This window comes from Manis pentadactyla, chromosome 3 (genome assembly GCF_030020395.1).
Source record: "Manis pentadactyla isolate mManPen7 chromosome 3, mManPen7.hap1, whole genome shotgun sequence".
NCBI lineage: Eukaryota > Metazoa > Chordata > Mammalia > Pholidota > Manidae > Manis > Manis pentadactyla.
The window spans coordinates 184,452,767-184,479,142 of NC_080021.1; the positions used below are offsets into that span (position 1 = coordinate 184,452,767).

Consider the following 26,376-nt stretch of genomic DNA (forward strand, 5'->3'; position numbering starts at 1 on the left):
TATTTCTAGTTTTATACCTTTGTGGTCTGAAAAGTTGGTTGGTAGGATTTCAATCTTTTAGAATTATTGAGGCTCTTTTTGTGGCCTAGTATGTGGTCTGTTCTGGAGAATGTTCCATGTGCACTTGAGAAGAATGTATATCCTGTTGCTTTTGGATGTAGAGTTCTCTAGATGTCTATTAGGACCATCTGTTCTAGTGTGTTGTTCAGTGCTTCTGTGTCCTTACTTATTTTCTGTCTGGTGGATCTATCCTTTAGTGTGAGTGGTGTGTTGAAGTCTCCTAAAATGAATGCATTGCATTCTATTTCGTCCTTTAGTTCTGTTAGTATTTGTTTCACATATGCTGGTGCTCCTGTGTTGGGTGCATATATATATATTTATAATGGTTATATCCTCTTGTTGGGCTGAACCCTTTATCATTATGTAATATTCTTCTTTATCTCGTTACTTTCTTTGTTTTGAAGTCTATTTTGTCTGATACTAGTACTGCAACACCTGGTTTTCTCTCCCTGTTGTTTGCATGGAATATCTTTTTCCATCCCTTGACTTTTAGTCTGTGCATGTCTTTGGGTTTGAGGTGGGTCTCTTGTAAGCAGCATACAGATGGGTCTTGCTTTTTTATCCATTGTATTACTCTGTGTCTTTTGATTAATACATTCAGTCCATTTACATTTAGGGTGATTATTGAAAGATATGTACTTATTGCCATTGCAGGCTTTACATTCATGGTTACCAAACGTTCAAGGTTAGCTTTGTTAGTATCTTACTGTCTAACTTAACTCGCTTATTGAACCACTGTCTGGTGGTTCTTTATTTCTCTCCCTTCTTATTCCTCCTCCTCCATTCTTTATATGTTGGGTGTTTAATTCTGTGCTCTTTTGTGTTTCCTTTGAGTGCTTTTGTGGGTAGTTGATTTTATTTTTTGCCTTTAGTTAGTATTTGCTTGGTCTACTTTCTTTGCAGTGACTTTATTTTCTCTGGTGACATCTGTTTAGCCTTAGGAGTGCTCCCATCTAGAGAAGTCCCTCTAAAATACCCCGTAGAGGTGGTTTGTGGGAGGCAAATTCCCTCAACCTTTGCTTGTCTCGGAATTGTTTAATCCGTCCTTCATATTTAAATGATAATCATGCTGGATATAGTATTCTTGGTTCAAGGCCCTTCTGGTTCATTGCATTAAATATATCATGCCATCCTTTTTGTGGCCTGTAAGGTTTCTGTCTGATGGTAGCCTGATAGGTTTTCCTTTGTAGGTGACCTTTTTCCTCTCTCTAGCTGCCTTTAAAACTCTGTCCTTGTCCTTGATCTTTGCCATTTTAATTATTATGTGTTTTGGTGTTGTCCTCCTTGGGTCCCTTCTGTTGGGAGTTCTGTGTACTTCTGCGGTCTGAAAGATTATTTCCTCCCCCAGTTTGGGGAAGTTTTCAGCAATTATTTCTTCAAATACACTTTCTATCCCTTTTTCTCTCTCTTCTTCTTCTGGCACCCCTATAATACGGATATTGTTCCTTTTAGATTGGTCACACGGTTCTCAGAGTATTGTTTCATTCCTGGAGATCCTTTTATCTCTCTCTGCGTCAGCTTCTATGTGTTCCTGTTCTCTGGTTTCTGTTCCATCAATGGCCTCTTGCATCTTATCCACTCTGCTTATAAATCCTTCCAGAGATTGTTTCATTTCTGAAATCTTCCGGACTTCGTCCCTTAGCTCTTGCATATTTCTCTGCATCTCCATCAGCATGGTTATGACCTTTTTTTTGAATTCTTTTTCAGGGACATTGGTTAGGTCTATCTCCCCAGACTCCTTCTCAGGGGAGGATGTCTGCGTTACTCTGGTCTGTATCAAATTCTTCTGCCTTTTTATGGTGATAGAGATAGTTGTGGGGAGCTGGCACTTGTGTTGGTTGGGAGAACGTCCCTTCTTGCTGGTTTGTGGCCTTCCTCTCCTGGGAGAATGGCGACCCCTAACGGCTTGTCCTGGGAAGCTGCATGCAGACAGGGTTTCTAATTCTTGCCCTACCGCTGTGAAAGAAGCTCTGCCCTCCTGCTGTGGACATGGCCAGCTTCAGGCTGCTGCTCCACTATGGCGGAGTGGCATCGGAGGGGAAAGAGGCAGAGCCTGTTTACCTCCGTGAGGGCCCTCCGAGCTGCACTGCGCCCAGTGGGTTAAGCTGCCCAGAGTTCCCCGGGGTTCCCAGCTGCTAGGCTAAGTGTTCTGGGATGCTTCCGTCCAGCTGTGGGATCCCTGTCCCTTTAAGTCTTTCAAAAAGCACTTGCTTTTTTTTATCAAAGGGACGCTGGCTGCGGAGACTGACTTGCAGGTTTTACTGCCCTGTTTCCCTAGTATCCAACACCGCACTGTGTCTGCACTCCCAGTGCGGATGGCTAGGGCTGGGTATTTAGCAGGCTCCGTCTCCCTCCCGCTCTGACTCCTCTTCTCCTGCCAGGAGCTGGGGTGAGGGGCGCTACGGTCCCGCCAGGCCAAGGCTTGTATGTTACCCCCTTCACGAGGCGCTGGGTTCTCGCAGGTGTAGATGTAGCCTGGCTGTTGTCCTGTATCTTCTGGTCTGTCTTTTAGGGATAGTTGTATTTGTTGTATTTTCAAAAATATACATGGTTTTGGGAGGAGATTTCCGCTGCTCTATTCACGCCGCCATCTTGACTCCCCGCTTCATCACTCCAGAAAGAAACCTTGAACCCATTCGCAGTCACTCTCCATTTTCCCTACAAACATTTCCAGCCTTCAGCAACTACCAATCTACTTCTGTTTCTATGTATTTGACTCATCTGGACATTTCATATAAATAAAATCATACAAAATATGTGGCCCTGTATGGCAGACTTCTTTTCACTCTGTATGTTTTCAAGGTTCATCCATGCTGCAACATGTATTAATACTTCATTCCTTTTTTTCTTTTTGGTATCATTAATGTACAATTACATGAGGAACATTATGTTTACTAGACTCCTCCCTGCACCAGGTCCGCCCCCACAAACCCCATTACAGTCACTGTCCATCAGCAAAGTAAGATGCTGTAGAATCACTACTTGTCTTGTGTTGCAGAGCCCTCCCCGTGCCTCACTCCACATTATACATGCCCCCTTTCTTTTTCGCCGCCTTTATCCCTCCCTTCCCACCAATCCTCCCCAGTCTCTTTCCCTTTGGTAACTGTTAGTCCATTCTTGGGTTCTGAGTGTCTGCTGCTGTTTTGTTCCTTCAGTTTTCCTTTGTTCTTATACTCCACATATGAGTTAAATCATAAGGTACTTGTCTTTCTCCGCCTGGCTTATTTCACTGAGCATAATACCCTCTAGCTCCATCCATGTTGTTGCAAATGGTAGGATTTGTTTTCTTCTTATGACTGAATAATATTCCATTGTGTATATGTACCACATCTTCTTTATCCATTCATCGACTGATGGACACTTAGGTTGCTTCCATTTCTTGGCTATTGTAAATAGTGCAGCGATAAACATAGGGGTGCATCTGTCTTTTTCAAACTGGGTTGCTGTATTCTTAGGGTAAATTCCTAGAAGTGGAATTTCTGGGTCAAATGGTGTTTCTATTTTGAGTTTTTTAAGGAACCTCCATACTGCTTTCCACAATGGTTGAACTAGTTTACATTCCCACCAGCAGTGTAGGAGGGTTCCCGTTTCTCCACAACCTCGCCAACATTTGTTGTTGTTTGTCTTTTGGATGGTGGCGATCCTTACAGGTGTGAGGTGATATCTCATTGTGGTTTTAATTTGCATTTCTTTGATGACAAACGAAGTGGAGCATCTCTTCATGTGTCTGTTGGCCATCTGAATTTCTTCTTTGGAGAACTGTCTGTTCAGCATCTCTGCCCATTTTTTAATTGGATTCTTTGCTTTTTGTTTGTTGAGGTGCGTGAGCTCTTTATATATTTTGGATATCAACCCTTTATTGGATCTGTCATTTATGAATATATTCTCCCATACTGTAGGATCCCTTTTTGTTCTATTGATGGTGTCCTTTGCCGTACAGAAGCTTTTCAGCTTGAAATAGTCCCACTTGTTCATTTTTGCTTTTGTTTCCCTTCCCTGGAGAGATATGTTCATGAAGAAGTCCATCATGTTTATGTCCAAGAGATTTTTGCCTATGTTGTATTCAAAGAGTTTTATGGTTTCATGACTTACATTCAGGTCTTTGATCCATTTCTAATTTACTTTTGTGTATGGGGTTAGACAATAATCCAGTTTCATTCTCTTGCATGTAGCTGTCCAGTTTTGCCAACACCAACTGTTGAAGAGGGTGTCATTTTCCCATTGTATGCCCATGGCTCCTTTATCATATATTAATTGACCATATATGTTTGGGTTAATGTCTGGAGTCTCTATTCTGTTCCACTGCTCTGTGGCTCTGTTCTTGTGCCAGTACCAAATTGTCTTGATTACTGTGGCTTTGTAGTAGAGCTTGAAGTGGGGGAGTGAGATCCACCCCCACTTTATTCTTCCTTCTCAGGATTGCTTTGGTAATACTTCATTCCTTTTTATGGTAGAATGAATATTCCACTGCATGGATTACATACCACATTTTATTCATCTGTTTATCCCCTGAAGGATATTTGGTTTGTTTCCATTTTTTGGTTATTATGAATTATGCTTCTATGGACATTTGTGAATGTGCTTTTAGGTTAATCTATGTCTGCCATTCTCCTGAATACATACTGGGGAGTTAAAGGAGTTTTAAATGTTAAACAAACTTGAATACCAAGTATAAATTTAACATCGCCATAATGCATCATTCTTTTTCTATCTTAATGAATTATTTTCAATATTTTGGTTTAAAATTTTTACATTTGTTGAAGAGTGAGATTAATCTGTAATTTCAAATGTTAGGACAAAAATCACTGACATAAAACATCTCATGATCTTTTAATATCTGTAATGCTAATTTTAATAGGTAATTACAATCATTATAGTTAGTAAATATTAATATTCCTTTTCTCATTCTCTCAACCAATTAATCAATGCTTCTTCCCCTTTCTTCAATCAGTCTCACTATAAGTTTATCACTTTTACTACTCTCTGCAAATTACCATTTCTGTAACTTTTGTTTATACTCTACAGCAGCTTTGATTTACAGCAGTAAATTGTTCTGTAATGGTAGCAGTGTCTTTTATTTTGGGCAGGGTTGATATTATATGGATGTTTGCTTTTAGATAATTCAAGCTATACATCTGTATTTTGGGTTATAATTCAAGAAGTATCAAATTATGTTTTATAAATATAATCACATAGTTAATATATATTAACAAATCCTCAGAAGAGCTCTATTAAGTGAACATGATTATTTACTAGTATTTATCCATGATTTTCAGAAAAGAAATAATCCAAAAACATGGGTTACAGAAAAATCTACAAAAGCAATTGTTTCTCCAAATCCATCTATCACCTACCATTTAACCTGCCCACACTTCCGTCCACGTTAGGAATGTAAGAGCTTTCAGTAACAAGTCTTCTCCTAAGCAATTCTACATATCTCTGATACACTGAGATCTCTCAGTGCAGATTTGTACTGACTTACAAGATTGATTATAGCCTCTTTCTCACAGTGCAGAAAGGAAGAAAATCAAATACCTTAAAGTCAGTTAGATTTACATGTAAGACTTTGGAAATAAGAACCAGCTAGTAGGCTCAGAGGTAGGACAGCAGCCCATTTTTCATTCTTTTCCAAAAGCACACTCTCATTTCACCTTTGTATGTTGAGAATTCAAACATTTAAAACACATCTCAGATGAGAATAGACACTTACCAGTTCCCTCATCTGCACCATTCTGAGGAGCTTCCCAAACTACTGGTTTTGTCTCACATCCATCTATCGACAGAGAGTCTGAATAGTCCGCAGGATTAAATGTCCTTGGGTGTGAAATAAAGAATTAAAAGGTACAACTTCCAATTATAAATAAACCATGGGTATTTAATGTACAGTATAGGGAATACAGCCAATAATACCGTAATAACTTTGTATGGTGAGAGATGGTACTGACTTATCATGGAGATCATTTTGTAGTATATAAAAATACCAAATCACTATGTACACCTGAAACAAATAGGATATTTTATGCTAATTTTACTAGATTTTTTAAAAAAGAATTAAGGCAAATGAAGCAATCATTAAAGTCATAAAATTTAGCTGTTTATCATATATTCTCCAAAACAAGCTCTGTCTCCTCTAGAAGCCACTATAAGAAACTTCTCCCTCCTTCTTTATTTAATCATAACTAATTCTCCTAGCCATTAGAATGAATATCTTCTAAAAAAGCAGAGGTTGTCTAGGGACCTTCCATACAGTCTCATATGATGCCCCAATTCCCCTAAATTGCTGTCCTCTGCATCCTAAAGCAGGTGTGCAGGTGTAGAAACCTATAATCCTTCTAGGCAGAATAAAATCTCTAATGTAAAAGCCCCTCTAAAATCAAAGCCCAGACTTAAACAGGCAAACAAGTCTTTCCTTTGCAAGTCAGAATCCAAGTTTGACTTTAAACCTTTTAACAGAATATTTATGATCCTTTCTGTATAGAAACAATGAATATAGATCATTTGTTTAGGACTCTTCTTCATTAAAATCCTTAACACCCATGATTCAAATTCTAACTAGTACCAAATTAAATACCACCTGTAAAATTTTCACAACAGAATTTTTTTTTCAGCTTTACTGAGATACCATTAACAACAAAAATAACAAAATAATATTCTTTAACATAAACAGCAAAAGACACAACATAGTTTAAAGCTCCTAGGCTAGGCCTGTACATTTAAGTGTTCCAGCCAGTTTGCTCCCCATGTTGTTGACCTTCCTTTGTCCAGAGAGAGCTCAAGAAGAAAACTGAGGTGGCAGGAGGTACCACCTGAAGGTAGTAAGCTCCAACAGTGCTGTCCCTGAACCTATAGAGAGACAAAGGTCTTCTCCCAGAAACAATTTCTTTCCTTTCTTTACTGTCATCTACATAAAGTTTCTATAGGAAACTTAAGAACTTTTTCTAAGTATCCAAGGAGAGCTAATACTTTAGATGCAGCAAAAAGTGAAAGAACCAGAAAAACTAAATAAATAGCTGATTATACCACCTACTTAGTAATAGTATGCTCACCCTTCACTATTTCAGTTCAGTAAAAAAAACTATCACTTTTATATAAACAAACGTCACATTTACTTACCATTCAAAGACAATTGCCAGATTTACCAATCTAACTTTTATGCAGTGATGTGCAACGAGGGGAGATTGTGCATATCCCTCCCAGGGGAAACATGGCAATGTCTGGAGACATTTTTGATTGTCACAACTAGAGGAGGGATGCTACTGGCACCTAGTAGGGAAAGTCCAGGGATGTTGCTGCTAAACACCATACAGTGTTTGAGACACCCCCTCCTCAACAAACTATTACCCAGCCCAAACTGTCAACAGAGCCAGAGCTAGAAATCTTATTCTAAGACCTAATGCAATACAATTTTATTTGTACTATTTAATTTCCATTATTTCTCTGAAGTATAAAACACATTTAATGTACCAAGATAAATAAATCGGGTACAGGATGGAGGAAGGAAAACATTAAAAGTAACAATTAAAAAGGTACTAACTACAAAAATAGAACCACTAAGACTTACCCCATGCTTTGGGTTGAGAATCTTCCTGCCCCTCTCCCTCTGCCACGTCCAAATCCTTTAAAAAAGAAAAAAAAGTACTGTAAAATAATACTTACATCCTACACAATTAAAATTCTACCAACGTCACTCTATACTAATGGACTCAAACAATCCTTCAGTTTCTCACACCATCAGTAGTCCCATTTAGTGCACCTAATCTGTTGATCCCTAGTAACATAATCACTTACACATTGATTTTAAAAGATGTAAAAATGTTTAATTTTGCATGCGTAATATTTGTGATATGTAGCAGCTTAACATAGGCAGGTTACATTTAAAATATTCTGGTCTTTTAAAATTGATGCAAATACTATAACATTGTAAGCCTCTAGTATAAAAATGAAATGAGAACCAGAGGGGGAGACTACTGTGTAAGCTGAAGGTACTATTATACATCATTTGTAACAACAGAACTTTGACCAATAGCCAAAGCGGCAGCAAGCAAGGAGTTTTATTTAGCAACTCTCAAGTTTCCTTAGTATCTTAACTGTGGATTAAATAAAGACCTAAACACAAGAGCTAAAACTATATGACTCTTAGAAGAAAATACAGCAAAAGCTTCACAACATTGAATGTGGTAATGATTTCTTGGATATGATACCACAGGCACAGGCAGGAAAAGAAAAGAATACATGTTAGATCTGTGTATCAAAAGACACTGTCAACAGAACAAAAGGGCAACCCAAAGAATATATGCACATCATACATATAAGGAGGAATATGAAGAACACATGAACAACTTCTACAACTCAACAAAACCATTCAATAAAATGGGCAAGGGATCCGATTCAAGATGGCGACGTGAGAGGTGAGATGGAGAATTCCTCCAAAAACCACAGATACTATGAAAATGTACTTAATTTATACAACTAACCCTAAAACAACAAGAAAGAAGGCTGAACCAGACTGCACACAGACCTCACGAACAGAGCAGACCTCATGAAACAGGGTAATGTAGGAAAGCCTTAATCAGGCAGGACCCAAGCCCTTCCCCCACCCCAGCTCACGGGAGGGAGGAAGAGAAACAGAGCAGGGGAGGGGGTAGAAGCCTGGGACTGAAGAACACCCAGCCCTGGAGATCTGCTTTGGGAGCAAAAACCTACAATGTGTGGTGCTCTGGACATTGGGGAGCACAGACAGGTAGGTGGAGTGTGTGAGAGACAAATTGTGGCCACTTGTGGAGGAGGGGATCCACACCCGGCCGCTCTGAAAGAAGGGAAAGGGAGGCAGTCTGAGAGGCTTCCTAGCAGCGCAAGGGCTGCTGAAGGAGCAGGGTTTGCATGGAGCTTGCTGTGCAGGGAAGGGGAGAGCTGGACAAGGTTGTGTGGGTGCGCTCTGCCCAGCTGGTTAGGAACTTTGATGAGCTTCAGGTGCCCCATCCCCCTGGCTGCCAATTCAGCTCCAAGGACCCCCACTGTGACAAGCAGCCTGCTGCGCCTTCCTTCCAGCCTGCCAGCACTGGTTCACAAAACTGCAGTCACTGTGCTGGCATCAGGCCAGCCAGAGAGAGGCCCCACCTACAACAGCTAGAGATGCAAAGCACAGAGGGTTACACCTGTGTGCTTAGCCCACTGGCTCTGACACCGAGACAGGCACCACAGACAGGAATCAGGAAACAGATCTTTCCTCACCCCAGGCACCAACTCCGCTCCCCTACGATCCCCAACCTCACTCTAGGGGCCTAGCAGCTCCAGAGACTGGAGCTTCTGGGCACTAGTGGGCAACACACAGAAATATGAAACATCAAAAGAACATGGTTCAGACCAAAATCTGACAAACCCCAGAAAAGGGGCCAAGTGGAACTGAACTCACCAATCTGCCTGAAAGAGAGTTCAAAATAAAAATCATAAACATGCTTATGGAGGTACAGAAAAATATTCAAGAACTCAGGAACGAATTTAAGTCAGAGATTCAATCATTAAGAAATTCCGTATCTGAAATGAAACACAAAATGGAGGGATTTAAAAGCAGATTAGATGTAGTAGAAGAGATGGTAAATGGAATAGAAATTAAAGAAGAGGAATACTAAGAAGCTGAGGCACAAAGAGAAAAAAGAATCTCTAAGAATGAAAGAATATTGAGAGAATTGTGTGATGAATCCAAACGGAACAATATTCATATCATAGGGGTACCAGAAGAAGAGACAGAAAAAGGGATAGAAAGTGTCACTGAGGAGGTAATTGCTGAAAACTTCTCCAATCTGAGGAAGGAGATAGTCTCTCAGACCATGGACGTGCACAGATCTCCCAACACAAGGGACCCAAGGAAGACAATATCAAGTCATATAATAATTAGAATGGCAAAGATCAAGGATAAAGACAGACTTTTAAAATCAGCTAGAGAGAGAAAAAAAGATCACATACAAAGGAAAACCCCTCAGGCTATCATCAGACTTCTCAACAGAAACCTTACAGGGCAGAAGGAAGTGGCAAGACATATTTAATGCAATGAAGCAGAAGGGCCTTGAACCAAGAATACTATACCCGGCAAGGGTATCATTTAAATTTGTAGGATGGATTAAACAATTTTCAGATTTTACCTCCCACAAACCACCTGTACAGTGCATTTTTCAGGGACTCCTACAGATGGAAGTGTTCCTAAGGCTAAAGAGATGTCACCCAAGGGATAGACAAAGAGTACAGAATATGATTCAAAATATTCAAAGAATGGATGAGAAAGAAAAAGGAGGAAAAAGAAAAAAAAGAGAGAACCTTTCGGTTGTGTTTGTAATAGCACACAAAGTGAGTTAAATTAGACTGTTAGATAGTAAGGGAATTACCCTTGAATCTTTCGTAACCACGAATTTAAATCCTGCAATGGCAATAAGTACATACCTATTGATAATCACCCTAAATGTAAATGGTCTGAATGCATCAATCAAAGACACAGAGTCACTGGATGGATTAAAAAACAAGACCTATCTATATAATGCCTACAAGAGACTCACTTCAAACCCAAAGATATACACAGACTGAAAGTAAAGGGATGGAAAAAGATATTTCATGCAACTAACAGGGAAAAAAAGCAGGAGCTGAAGTACTTGTATCAGCAAATAAGCCAATTAAAAAATGGGCAGTGGAGTTAACAGACACTTATCCAAAGAAGAAATTCAGATGGCCAACAGACACATGAAAAGATGCTCCACATCGCTTATCATCAGAGAAATGCAAATTAAAACCACAATGAGATATCACCTCATACCAGTTAGGATGGCCAACATCCAAAAGACAAACAACAACAAATGTTGGCGAGGTTCTGGAGAAACGGGAACCCTCCTGGTGGGAACGTAAACTAGTTCAACCATTGTGGAAAGCAGTATGGAGGTTCCTCAACATAGAAATACCATTTGACCCGAGAATTCCACTTCTAGGAATTTACCCTAAGAATGCAGGAGCCCAGTTTGAAAAAGACAGATGCACCCCTATGTTTATCGCAGCACTATTTACAATAGCCAAGAAATGGAAGCAACCTAAGTGTCCATCAGTCGATGAATGGATAAAGAAGATGTAGTACATATACACAATGGAATATTATTCAGCAATAAGAAAACAAATCCTACCATTTGTAACAACATGGATAGAGCTAGAGGGTATTATGCTTAGTGAAATAAGCCAGGCGGAGAAAGACAAGTATCAAATGATTTCACTTATCTGTGGAGTATAAGAACAAAGCAAAAACTAAAGGAACAAAACAGCAGCAGACTCACAGAACCCAAGAATGGACTAACAATTACCAAAAGGTACTGTACTGGGGAGGGTGGGTGGGAAGGGAGGGATAAGGAGGAAAATGGGGCATTACAGTGAGCACACACAATGTAGTGGGGGAGAGGTGGGGGGGGGACACAGGAAGGGCAGTATATCCAGAGAAGACAAGTAATGATTCTATACTATCTTACTATGCTGATGGACAGTGACTGTAATGGGGTATGTGGGGGCGACCTGACAATAGGGGGAGTCAAGTAACTATAATGTTCAAGTAACTGTACATTAATGATATCAAAATTAAAAAACAAAAATAAAAATAAAATAAATAAAATAAAGATAACTTAATCTTGAAGTTTAAAAAAAGTTACCAAGAAAACCCATTCTCGGGACATAAAACACATGACTGCAAAAAACAAAATTGTGGCGTGTGTATATATATATGTATATACCTCCAAACAATGGAGTATTTGGCCATGAAAAGGAATGAAGTACTATACATGCTACAACACTGTACTGATACATGACAGTACCCATGAACTTTCAAAACTTTAAGCTAGGTGAAAGAAGCCGGTCACAAAAGACCACATAAGACTTATTTACATATGACCAGAATAGGCAAAATGGAGATAGATAGTAGATTACCAATTGTTTACTGATGGGATAGAGGCTGAGAAAGGATGGAGGAATTTGAAAGGTATGGAGTTTCTTTTGAAGTGATGAAAACACTCTGAAAATGACTAAGATGTCTGTTGTACAATTCCATGAATATACTAAATGTACAATTTAAATGGGCAAATTGTATGGTATGCTGTATCTTAAGATTTTCTTTTTGCGGTAATTGAACACTGTTACCAATGTAGAAAGCAAAAGAAAAAACACTAATTGATTAAGTGGGTTCACATGCACACTTTATAATGAAAGAGAAATCATTTCAATGACATACATGTGACAAAAGGCTCTAACAGTGGTTAAATATTAAGAAAACAGTGGCAATATTTTTACAAAGGATTCTGATTGGAAATCATTAGACAACACAAAATACTTGAGCAGACAAGCAAGATTTACATTAAAAAAAGAAAGGAATTTATAAAGAAAGTACATCCTAAGGTCAAAAATTAAAGAAATTCTCAACTAAATCCTCAATTTCAATTCCAATATCCAAAAATCTTATGGAATACCTTTAGGAATAATATAGATAAATCTACAGGAATGATTTCCTAAGAAGTTCAGCTTGAATCTAGCTCCTTTTCAATGTTATATAAACTTACTAGCTAGTGAGGGCAGCTGATTCAGCCAAGAACAAAAGGTAACAAGGAGTGTGGTCTTACTAGCTAGTTACATATCAAGCTGTTGTAAAAGACTTTGACTAGGAAAATCAAGATCCTGTTTTTCCCACATATTTACTTGAAATGGACCATATTTTTTTTAGGTTTTATTTATTTTTATTTTGGTATCATTAATGTACAATTACATGAACATTATGGTTACTAGACTCTCCCTATTATCAATCCCCACCACATACCCCATTACAGTCACTGTCCATTAGCGTAGTAAGATGCTATAGAATCACTACTTGTTTTCTCTGTGTTGTAGAACCCTCCCCATGGACCCCCTACATTATGTCTGCTAATAGTAATGCCCCTTTTCCCCCCTTGTCCCTCCCTTCCCACCTACACTCCCAGTCCCTTTCCCTTTGGTATCTGCTAGTACATTCTTGGGTTCTGTGAGTCTGCTGCTGTTTTGTTGTTTCAGTTTTTTTCTTTGTTCTTATACTCCACAGATGAGTGAAATCATTTGATACTTGTCTTTCTCCACCTGGCTTATTTCACTGAGCGTAATACCCTCTAGCTCCATCCATGTTGTTGCAAATGGAAGGATTTGTTTTCTTCTTATGGCTGAATAATATTCCATTGTGTATATGTACCACATCTTCTTTATCCATTCATCTACTGATGGACAGAGGTTGCTTCCATTTCTTGGCTATTGTAAATACTGCTGCAATAAACAGCGGGGTGCAAAGTGGAGCATATTTTTTATTTGTCTGCATTCTGTTCCTATTCATTAAACTTACCAATGGGAAAATTATATGAACTATCATCATACAGACCACGTACAGAAAAAAAACATGAAATACTCAGGTAAAACAAAGTTCCCTTGCAGAATTCATCTGAGACAATCGTAATTAAGAAAAACATGGTGATTTTAGTTGGATGGTTAGGTTTTATTTCAGTTTATTTGCCTAATCAAAACCAAAGTAATTATATCAACTCTACCCAAACTGTACTTCACTAATATTCACTAAGCAAAATAATTTGTGCCTTTGTACATACTGTGTACTGAACATTTTCCCTCTCTTGCTCTCTGCTGGAGATGGGGTACTAAGCAATTCAAAGAAATTGCCAGACACAGACCACTACCCTTCCATAGCTTGTTTAAATATAGGTGTGATGATAAAAAATGTATCTCACTGAAGTTTATTTGTATGTGGAGGGTGGGTGGTTTGTTTTGCTTTTAGATCTAACTGGGCTTATTAATTACGAGTCTATCAGGGTCCCTTAACCCAGTGCTTTATGTCCTTTTTTTTTATTAAGGTATCATTGATATACACTCTTATAAAGGTTTCATATGAAAAACAGTGTATTTTCTACACTCACCCATATTATCAAGTCCCACCACACACACCTCACTGCAGTCACTGTCCATCCACATAGTGAGATGCCACAGAGTCACTACTTGTCTGGGCTACACTGTATTCCCCGTGACACACACACACACACACACACACACACACACACACGCTTTACATCCTTTCCTGAAAGTAAACATAGTTGAAGTAGACAATTGAATGTAAGCCAGAATCATCGCTTTCTAAGACTTTACCTGGGTTCACTCCTTTCAACCTAAAGAGTCTCTCATAAGCTATTCAAGAGGTCCAAGTGGACTTGGTTTCAGGATTACACATTAGTTAAGTTCTTCCATAAAGAAAAGCTATTTACCTCACCTCTAATATTAAAAAGAAGTTTGTAATCCTTGAAGAAGGGAGGAAGCAACAAGACTAAGAATCAGACTACTCCCCACTCTAACTGTCCCTCCCTCCCTCTCCCTGGAGGACCCAGGCTCCCCAATAAGATAAAGATAGTTCAAAACCCTGACCTGGCCTCTCTCCAGACTCAGATCTCTCATGATTAAAATGAAAACAGCAACAAAGATCCTCAGAAGGTTTTACTTGGGAATTAAAGAAAAACACATGCAAAGAACGAGTAACATGCCTGCTATACAATAAAGCACTCACAGTAAGTATATACTATATTATTATTATTTCTTTTTAGTGGGTTAAAATAACACAAATTTATTATCTTACTGTTTTTCAGGTTAAAAGCCCAACAATGGGTCTCACTGGACTAAAATCAAAGGACTGGATTCCTTCCTGGAGGCTCTAGGAAACAATCTAGTTCCTTATTTTTTTCAGATTTTTGAGGCTGCTTGTAAATGCCAGACTTCCAGTTGCTCCTTTTGTCTTCCTTCCCAGTCACTTACCCCACTGAGAATACTACCAACCTGACTTCTAACATTGTTGGTTACTGTTGGTTAGTTTTCTTGTTGTTGTTAAGTATCACTCATATAAGTACTTATGTTGGTTTCAAATACACAACACAGTGATTCAATACTTACCCATATTATTAAATTCTCAGCCCCTCTAATGTGGTCATTATCAGCATAGTAAGACGTTACAGAACCATCACCTATATTCTCTGTGCTGTACTTCTGTCACTGTGACCAACCAATGTTCTCACTATGAATTATTGTATCCCTTATTCCCTTCGCCACCCCCACAATCTCTCCCACAAATAAACCACTAGTATCTTCTTCCTGTCTATAACTTCACTGGTATTTCCTCCCTTCTGTTTTACTTTCTTTTTATACTCCATGAATGAGTGAAATTGAAGGGCCCCCACCCATAAGATGGCGAACTTCCTGCTTCTCTTCCGGGTCCTCGGTTCCCGCCGGCACCACCTGAAGCCCAGTCACCACCCGCCCCCAACCCAATCCCAGCACCTAGCCAATAACCACCAGCCCCGTAGAAGTGACACCACAATCACCCCATGCCCCTTCCTATATAACCCAGCACCTTTCCCTAATAAAGCGGAATTCTCCGGTGAATTGCTGCTGTGTGTCGCACTTTCCTTTCATTGGTGCCGAAACCCGGGAGACAGGACACCTCAACTGGACCCGGTCCTCCCCCCAACACCAGCAGCAGCTTGCCCTCGTCCTCTTTTTCCGGCGCTGGCTCCTCACACTCACCACTCCTCTCCGGCCTTTGGGTAAGTTTTCCCCTGGAGCGGGCCGCTCTTCCCCGAGCTATCGCAGCGCCATTGACCGTGATGGTCCAGCAAGGCCCTGACGCTCGGGGACGAGGAGGGAACTCTCCCCGCCTCAGGCCTTCACGGCTGCGGCGGACCCTCAGGCCTCTCCTCCAAAAGCCATAAACGAGGTGACTCCATTGTAGATGAGAATGCTCCCTTTTCCCCCCCCTCCTCCTTCCGTTCCTTCCGCCGAAGATTCCTAGTACTAGGTTCCTCGTGACTCCGGCACTCTGCCTTCTTAGAGAAGTCTGGGTGACGACCCACACTTCCTAAGAAACTCCGACTTGTATACGAGTTTCCGCAGACCACCAAGGATCATCGGGGACGCCCTTCGTCTCTCTGCGGTCTGCTCCCAGTCCAAGGATCTCCGTTCGTCTTCCCCTGTTTGTCTCCTTCTCTGTCCTTTAGCCATGGGAGCCTCCTCATCCCTCCCTGAAAGCTCACCTCTTGAATGCCTGCTCAAGTATCTAGCCACCCTCTCCCTAACACCGGATATAAAACCAAAACTTCTCCATAAATACTACTCCCAAGATTGGCCAACATACCCCCTAGACAATAACAACCAATGGCCCGCAGGGGGAACTCTTGATCCTCACATCACTCCCAATCTTTTCAACTACTGTCTGCGCCTGAAAAAATGGAAGGAGATTCCCTATATCAAGGCTTTTCGCCTCCTAGCTCAAAATCCCAGCCTCTGCACCACCTGTTCCCCGCACCAAGTTTTCCTAGCCTGCAAGCCATCTCCCTCCCCTCCACACACTACCACTCCCTCTTGGATTACCTTTCACCCAGCCGACAAACCTCCGCCATACAGGCTTCCTCCTTCAGCCCCTCCCCCTCCTACAAACCCTCCGCCCTCTTCCGCCATCGCGCTGCCTCCACCTCCTCCCCCGCAGAAGCCTCCCGCCCACTCCCTTCCCGCTCCTCTCTTACAACAGCCCCTCCACCTTCCTCCGCCACCATCTCCTCCCCCACCTCACCCCCTCCGCCTTCATCCCCCTCACCTTCCCCCCTGTGCAGATCGAGCCTGAGCCTTTCAGCCCCACTCTAACTAACTCCGTCTTTGCCCCCATCACCTGTTTCTCCCCCACAGACTGAGCCAGAACCCTTCAGTCCCCCTCAGACTCGGTTCCGAGGGCCTCCCAAAATTATCGCCCCCCTCCGGGAGGTAGCAGGATCCGAAGGCATCGTGCGCGTTCACGTCCCTTTCTCCTTAGGAGATTTAGCCCAATTTGAGAAACGCCTAGGTTCCTTTTCCACTGATCCCACGACATATATCAGGGAGTTTCAGTGGACCCTCCAGTCATACAGCCTCACACATCATGACATTTTCATGCTCCTGGACAATACCCTCCTTCCTGAAGAGTATAGACGAGTTTGGGACTTCGCCCAAACGCACGCTACCGAAACCCACAGGACTGACCCCACCTATCCCCCTGGCCCCACCGCTGTCCCCGAACAAGACCCACACTGGGATTATAACACCGCCGTGGGTCTCCGCTCTCGAGATATCTTCCCCTACTGCTTAATAGCAGGTCTGAAAAAGGCAGCTCGTAAAGTAGTCAATTTTCAAAAGCTCCAAGACATAATTCAAAGGAGGGAGGAAACTCCCTCCGAGTTCTTAGACAGACTCACTCAAGCCCTATGACAGTATACCAGCCTAGACCCAGAAACGCCTGACGGAAGACATGTCCTTATGACATACTTCCTAGCTCAAAGCTACCCCGACATTAAAGCTAAACTCAAAAAGTTAGAACAGGGCCCCACTACCCACAGACTGAGATCCTAACAGTGGCCTTTAAAGTCTTCCATAACCGGGAGGAGGAGAAAGAACGCCGTAAACAAAAGGCTGATCAGGCCAATTTCCAAATGTTGGCCCAGCTGATAAAACCACAACCTGGGCGCCCCTCTACAAACAAGCCCCCGCCAGGAGCTTGTTTCAAGTGTGGAAAAGAAGGACATTGGTCAAGGGCGTGCCCCTCCCCCAGATCTCCTACCACCCCATGCCCCAGATGCCACAAAAAGGGCCACTGAGGGTCTGATTGCCCAACCACCCGAAGGGGAGGCTGGACGAACAACCCCCATCCTAAGCCTGCCGTAGTGGGGCTGGCAGAAGAAGACTGATGGGGCCCGGGGGCTTCTCGCCCGACCATTTCCATCAACAAACAGGAGCCCAGGGTTACTTTAATAGTAGACGGTCGCCCCATCTCCTTCCTCCTAGATACAGGAGCCACCTTCTCAGTCTTGCGAGAATACCGGGGCCCTACCATGCCTGCCATTACTCCTATAGTCGGGGTAGGAGGTAAACAGATTTTCCCATTAAACCCCCCCCTTTTATGCACAATCCAAGACAATCCCATACCTTTCTCCCACTCCTTCCTGGTTATGCCCCAGTGTCCCATCCCTTTACTAGGACAGGACATCCTTTCTCTCCTCCATGTTTCCATAACTATATCCACTCCCACAGCCCCCAGTACCCCCTTTCTGATGGCCCTCATAGCCAACGACCCCCCTCTACCCAATGAAAGCTCCAGTTCCACCCTCATACACCCTGTAAATCCCAAAGTTTGGGACATTACAAGCCCCTCCGTGGCTCTATGTCCTCCTGCCTCTATCAAATTACATGACCCCTCTCAGTATATCTGTCAGGCCCCCTAACGACTTCAGCCCTCATAGGTCTCCAACCCATCATTCAAGATCTTTTAAACAAAAATTACCTCAGACCCACTCACTCCCCGTTTAATACCCCCATATTAGCTGTTAAAAAAACCAACGGATCTTTCCGCCTTGTCCAAGACCTTCGCCTCGTCAACATGGCCGTCATCCCTATCCATCCCTTAGTTCCAAATCCATACACCCTTTTACCGCAGATCCCTGCCTCGGCCTCCCACTTCTCAGTCCTAGATCTCAAGGACGCATTTTTTTCTATCCCTCTGGACCCCTCCTCCCAAGATTTTTTCGCCTTCACCTGGACGGACCCATACACGAGACATTCTGAACAACTCACTTGGACAGTTTTGCCACAAGGCTTCTGAGATAGTCCCCATATTTTTGGACAGGTCCTAACTCAGGACCTCAAACAGTTTCATCATGATCACTCTGAGTCCACCTCATTACAATACATGAACGATCTTCTACTCTGCAGTCCCTCGTGGGAACAGTCTCAACTTGACACTGCCTCCCTACTTAACCTTCTAGCTTCCAGAGGTTACCGGGTATCCCCCGTCAAAGCTCAAATCTCTTCCCCTTCTGTCACTTACCTCGGATTCCTTCTATCTCAACAAAGAAAGTCCATTACCTTAGACAGACAACGGCTCCTCTCTGACCTGCCCATTCCCAAAACCAAGACAGAAATCCTTTCCTTTCTAGGCCTGGCTGGGTATTTTAGAGCATGGATCCCTAACTTCTCCCTGTTGGCAAGACCCCTATACGACCTCAGCAAGGGCCCTCCTGAAGAACCATTATCCTCCTCACCCCGACACTCCTTCATTAAGCTCCGTCAAGCCCTTGTGGAAGCCCCAGCTCTCCATCTTCCTGATTTGTTGAAGCCCTTCTCATTATACATTCATGAGAGGTCCAGTCAAGCTCTAGGAGTCCTAGGCCAATATTATGGCCCATCCTTTGCCCCAGTAGCTTATCTTTCCAAGCTATTAGACCCCACAGTTCGGGGATGGGCCCCCTGCCTACTGGCATTAGCCGCTGGACAGCTCTTGCAGAAGGAAGCTCATAAACTGACATTCAGGGCGCCCCTTACCATTCTGTCCCCACATCACCTAAAAGACCTCTTAACCTACAAAAGTTTACAGACTCTCCCTCCCTCCAGACTCCTGACCTTACTGTCCTCTTTCCTCCAAAATCCAGACATTTCTTTCCTCCCCTGCCCGCCCCTGAATCCGGCCACTCTTCTTCCTCTACCCTACTCTCCTCATACTCCCTCGCATGATTGCCTGGAAGCCCTTCACAACTTCCTTCCGTGCCACTCCACAATCTCCGAAGGAGCCCTCTCACACTCCGACCTCATCTGGTTTACTGATGGGTCCTCCTTTAAACATGAGGGCACCCACTACGCAGGATACGCAGTAGTCTCCCTCAAAGACCCAACCCAGAGTCCTTCGGATACAGCCCAAGACGCTGTCTACTCTTCCACGCTTCATCCCTCTGATCCCTTGAAACTCCGCCTCTCCCGTTCACCCCCTTTGCCATCCATACCCGAATCATGATCTTTTCTTCCTTTACTGCTCTCTCGCTCTTGTTCCTCATTTCTATCGTCTTCCCCGTCACCTCAGCCTCCTTTGTATGGCGATTCAAGGTCAGACAGACTTACACACAGCATCAAACAAAAACCACTGCCCTCATTACCACATCAGACTGCCCTCTAAAAGGCTGCTCCGAGCCTTTGTACCTTCACTTTCCTCCCTCCACCGAAGTGTTCACTAGCAGCCCCCTTTTCACTCCCTACCTCTGCTTCCTCTACGACCAAAAACAGGCCTCATGCAGGCAGTGGCCAGACACCTATGGGGATGTCCCTACTGGTCTTGCATCATTCACTACACGGGTGACTCTCGGTACCCACAGTATTACTCCTCCAACCGTTTCATAAAATATCCCAACAGCTCATTCTCCTTATCAATCCCTGATCCCTGGGACCCTCGATGGGCTGCCAGAGTCACAGCCTCAGTTTACTACGGGGGGTCCTCGATCCCCCATGGTACCCTTCATATCTCTCAAGAGTATGTTCCTTCTCATTCCCAGATCTCTCAAGTTGCATCAGATATCGGACATTCCGAAAAAGTCATTATTCAAACATTTGACGGCGCCTCTTCATCTTCCTAGCCCCACCCCTCTTCTAATTTCTCCTACTCTACGTTACAGCTCATTCAAGACACCACCATCTTTCTCAACCACACCCTCAACACCGTCAATTGTTTCTTGTGCGCATCACTACAGCGCCCACTGCTGGCTGCCGTGCCCCTTAATATTTCCAACTACTCCTTCCATGCAGGACAACCCCTCCGCCCCCTGGCAGACATACCCCTATGGGAACCAGAATACGCAGATAATCTCACCATCCATCACTGTGTAGGCCCAACTCCACCCCCCTCCAGCGCACTTCACTGCCTCTCTATCTACACCCCTACCTCTGGCTCTAAGACTTTTACGCAACTGGGACACTTCTTTTGGTGTAATGGCAGTCTTTTCAACTCACTGCCTCCCAACTCCAGCACACCCTGCATTCTCGTCACCCTAATCCCACAGCTTACACTTTACAGAATGGCAGAATTCCTTGAGCTCCAACCTCCCTTGCCCTTGCGCACAAGAAAGGCTACTTTCCTTCCCATTATGGTCGGTATTTCCCTAGCCACCTCAGCCACTGGGGCAGGATTTTCATGGGGAGCCTTGGGTCACTCTCTATGGGCAATTAGAGATCTCAACGCCAAACTTGAGGGAGCCCTGACATCCACTGCCGATTCCCTGGCCTCTCTCCAAAGACAGGTCACTTCGCTAGCTAAGGTCACCCTTCAAAACCAGCGGGCCTTAGATCTGCTTACAGCCGAAAAGGGCGGCACCTGCGTCTTCCTTCGGGAAGAGTGCTGCTATTACATCAACGAATCCGGCATTGTAGAAACTGACATTACCAAACTCACTGACCTTGCCTCCAGCCTCCACTCTGCTTCCAATTCCAACCCATTCTCTTCAATACTAACAAAACCCCTCCTTACCTGGCTCTGGCCCATTGCAGGCCCCATAATAATCATTCTCCTCGCCTGTCTCTTCTTGCCTTGTATAATAAAGTTGATCAAATCCCAAGTTGGTAAAATCTCTAATCAAAATTTCAACCAGCTTTTACTCAGGAACTATCAGCTTCTGGCCACAGAAGATCCCTCACCCTCACGTAACCTCCTCACCACACGCTGAGATGGACCCCCCCTCTCCGCTGGAAACTGTTCCTGGAAACAATGGCCGCAGACGCCTGGCTTCTGGAACCCGTATCCTCTTGGCACCATTGGAATCAACAAGTCCTCGACCTATGGTTACAGGGAACCTTCACTGATTTCCAACCTGAAGAAGTCCACATCTACTCGTCCTTACTGTGGGGAGTCCTATCAACCCTTTCCTCCCAGTTCTCAAGCCCTCACTCCCTTCTCCGCCCCCGTTCAGCAGGAAGCAGTCAGAGAGAAAGCAACGTCCACAACCCCATAGAGGAGAAAGGGGGGAATGAAGTGCTCCCACCCATAAGATGGCGAACTTCCTGCTTCTCTTCCGGGTCCTCGGTTCCCGCTGGCGCCACCTGAAGCCCAATCACCCCTCGCCCCCCTCCCAATCCCAGCACCTAGCCAATAGCCACCAGCCCCGTAGAAGTGACACCTCAATCAGCTCATGCCCCTTCCTATATAACCCAGCACCTTTCCCTAATAAAGCGGAATTCTCCAGTGAATTGCTGCTGTGTGTCACTCTTTCCTTTCAGAAATCATTTTGTATTTGTCTTTCTCCACCTGGCTTATTTCACCGAGCATATTATGCTCGGTGCTAGATACATCCACATTGTTGTAAATGGCTGTATTTCTTTTCTTTCTGTGGGTGAATAACATTCCATTCTGTCTATGTACCACATCTTCATTTTCCATTCATCTATTGATGGACACTTAGGTTGCTTCCATATCTTGGCTATTACAAACAGTGTGACAATAAAGATAGGGGTGCATGAATATTTTCAAACCAGAGATTTTATTTTCTTTCAGTAAGTTCCCAGAAGTGAATTTACATGATCAAATGGTCTTTCTAATTTTAGTTTTTTGAGGAACCTCCAGATTGCTTTCCAGAAGTTGCTCCAATACACATTCCCACCAACAGTGTAGAAGGGATCCCATTTCTCCGCATCCTCTCCAGCATTTCTTATTTCTTCTCTTTTGAATAGTGGCCATCCTAAATGGTGTGAAGTGATATCCCATTGTGCTTTTAATTTGCATTTCCCTGATGCTTAGTGATGTGGAGCATCTTTTCCTGTGCCTGTTGGCCAGCTGTATTTCTTCTTTGGAGACCTGTCTATTCAGGTCCCGTACCCATTTTTTAATCAGTTATTGGTTCTTTGGGTGTGAGGCATATGAGTTCTTTATATATTTTGGATGCTAACCCCTTATCAGATGGGTCATTTATGAATATACTCTCACAATCTATAGGATGCCTTTTAATTCTGCTGATGATGTCCTTCGCTATACAGAAGTTTCTTAGTTTGATGTAGTCCCACTTCTTCATTTTTTATTTTGCTTCCATTGCATAAGGAAATGTGTCCAGGAAAAAGTTGCTTATGTTTATATTCAAGAGATTTTTGCCTGTTTTTTTCTGAGTTTTATTGTTTCATGACTTACATTCAGGTCTTTGATCCATTTCCACTTTACTTTTGTGTGTGGTGTCAGACAATAATCCAGTTTCATTCTCTTACATGTGGCTGTCCACTTTTGCCAATACCAGCTGTTGAAGAGGTTGTCATTTCCCCATTGTATGTTCATGGCTCCTTTATCGTACATTAATTGGCCATATATGTATGGGTTTATATTTGGGTTCTCTATTCTGTTTGCTATTATTTTATTCAACTAACTAAAGAAAATAACATTCGATCAACACGTAAATTTAAAGGCTTAGGTAAACATCACAAAAACACATTTCAATAAAAACACACTAGCAGGGCCAGCTACAACCCCCAACATTGGAGAAGCAAGGTACAATACCTCCCTGAGCAAACTCTCCTGCCACAAAGAAATTCACAGTGTGGAATTGTGTATGTTGCAGCCCTCCTCTTGAATTTGAACAGAAATCTTTTAAAAACAACTATAAAGACCAAGGTAAGAATTATGTTAACAACTGTGATTAACCTAGGCTGCATGAACTGTTAACTGATAAAACTCACTAAAAATGGACAATTCATTGATGAACATAAATATCACTAAAAAAAAAAAATCAAGACAGAAAAGTACCTCCTGATGCAAAAGAAATACAGAATACACACCAACACCAATGCTTACCTATATGAAACTGAGCCTCAATTTAATCTTTAAAGCTAATTTATATTTACAGTAAATATGTGGGTTATGGAAAAAGCCAGTAACACAAGACACAAAAACAAATGCAGAACGTGAAACATGACTTCCAGTAAGACAAACATGGTTCTGACATCAGTGGTAAAGAGAAAAAAGGGAGGTAAAAAGAAGTTGAAGACAGAACTACTCTAGATTAAGGAGAATCAAAATATGTAATGCATAAATTGTATTTTGATCCTGACTCAAAGATATCAACTATGGAAAGGAATTTTTGGAATAACCAAAGAATTTTATACTTGGATTGAAAATTACATTTACATATGTAAAAAAAGTTTACTACTTTTTATTTAGGTGTAAAAATAATATTACAGCTACATATGAAAACATCTACATTTTTTTAGAGATGCAAAAAGCAATTAAGGGTGGAGACCCAAAAAATCTCCTTTAAAATATTTCTGCAGAGATGACATGATATTGTACATAAAAAACCCTACAGAATCTACTCCAAAATTACTAGAATATTTTAGTTCAGCAAAGCTGCAGGATACAAAATTAATGCACAGAAATCTGTTGCATTTCTATATACTAACAATGAACTAGCAGAAAGAGAAATCAGGAAAAATTTTCCATTCACAATTCCACCAAAAAGAATAAAATACCTAGGAATAAACCTAACCAAGGAAGTGAAAGACCTATACCCTGAAAACTACAAGACACTCCTAACAGAAATTAAAGACACTAACAAATGGAAATTCATCCCATGCTTTTGGGTAGGAAGAATTAATATTGTCGAAATGGCCATCCTGCCTAAAGCAATCAAGAGATTCAATGCAATCCCTACCAAAATACTAACAGCATTCTTCAATGAACTGGAACAAATAGTTCTAAAATTCATATGGAACCACAGAAGACTCCAAACAGCCAAAACAATCCTGAGGGGGAAGAATAAAGCAGGAGGAATCTCACTTCCCAACTTCAAGGTCTACTACAAAGCTACAGTAATCAAGACAATTTGGTACTGGCACAAGAACAGACCCACAGACCAATGGAACAGAGAGTACAGATATTAACCCAAGTATATATGGTCAATGAATATGCAACAAAAGAGCCACAGATATCAATGGGGAAATGACAGCCTCTTCAACAGCTGGTGTTGGTAAAACTGGACAGCTACATGTAAGAGAGAACGAAACTGGATTACTGTCTAACTCCATACACAAAAGTAAATTCGAAATGGATTAAAGACCTGAATGTAAGTCATGAAACCATAAAACTCTTAGAAGAAAACATAGGCAAAACTCTCTTGAATATTAACATGAACTTATTCATGAACACATCTCCATGGGCAAGGGAAACAAAAGCAAAAGTGAACAAGTGGGACTATCTCAAACTAAACAGCTTCTGTACAGCAAAGGACACCATCAACAGAACAAAAAGGCATCCTACAGTATGGGAGAATATATTCATAAATTACATATCCAGATAATAAGGGGTTGACATCCAAAATATACAAAGAGCTCATGCACCTCAACAAACAAAAAGAAAATAATCCAATTTAAAAATGGGCAGAGGATGTGAACAGACACTTCTCCAAAGAAGAAATTCAGACGGCCAACAGACACATGAAAAGATGTTCCACATCGCTTGTCATCAGAGAAATGCAAATTAAAACCACAATGAAATATCACCTCACACCAGTAAGGATCGCCACCATCCAAAAGACAAACAACAACAAATGTTGGAAAGGTTATGGACAAACAGGAACCCTCCTACATTGCTGGTGGGAATGTAAACTAGTTCAACCATTGCAGAAGCAGTATGGAGGTTCCTCAAAAAACTCAAAATAGAAATACCATTTGACCCAGGAATTCCACTCCTAGGAAATTACTTTAAGAATGCAGGAGCCCAGTTTGAAAAAGACATGTGCACCCCTATGTTTATCACAGCACTATTTACAATAGCCAAGAAATGGAAGCAACCTAAGTGTCCATCAGTAGATGAATGGATAAAGAAGATGTGGTACATATATACAATGGAATATTATTCAGTCATAAGAAGAAAACAAATCCTACCATTTGCAACCACATGGATGGAGCTAGAGGGTATTATGCTCAGTGAAATAAGCCAGGGGAATAAAGACAAGTATCAAATGATTTCACTCATCTGTGGAGTATAAGAACAAAGAAAATACTGAAGGAGCAAAAACAGCAGCAGACTCACAGAACCCAAGAATGGACTAACAGTTACCAAAGGGAAAGGGACTGGGGAGGATGGGTGGGAAGGGAGGGATAAGGGGAAAATGAGGCATTACGATTAGTACACATAATGTAGCAGCAGGGGGTGGGGTGGGGTGGGGACTGGGAAGGCAGTACAGCACAGAGAAGTAGTGATTCTATAGCATCTTACTAAACTGATGGACAGTGACTGTAATGGGGTATGTGGTGGGGACTCAACAATGGGGGGAATCTAGTATCCACAATGTTGCCCATGTAACTGTATATTAATGATGCCAAAATTTAAAAAATAAGAATGTCAAAAATATATGTATATTTCTGCAGAGAGTAAATGAAGGAAAGGGATATGAGGGTACTTGGGGTCTATTTAACTATTCT

At 42.1% G+C, this 26,376-nt stretch overlaps 1 protein-coding gene across 18 annotated transcripts in view; it reads right to left on the minus strand.

The window, feature by feature from the left end:
- UBAP2 (ubiquitin associated protein 2) overlaps positions 1-26,376 on the minus strand; it is a 168,977-nt gene that overhangs the window by 63,953 nt on the left and 78,648 nt on the right. For all 18 annotated transcript variants that reach the window (XM_036898035.2, XM_057498773.1, XM_036898033.2 and 15 more), the window contains 2 exons: positions 7,622-7,676; positions 5,771-5,874 (listed from right to left, as the gene is read on the minus strand). In XM_036898035.2, coding sequence (XP_036753930.2) covers positions 5,771-5,874; positions 7,622-7,676 — 159 coding nt within the window. The remainder of the gene's footprint in view (positions 1-5,770; positions 5,875-7,621; positions 7,677-26,376) is intronic.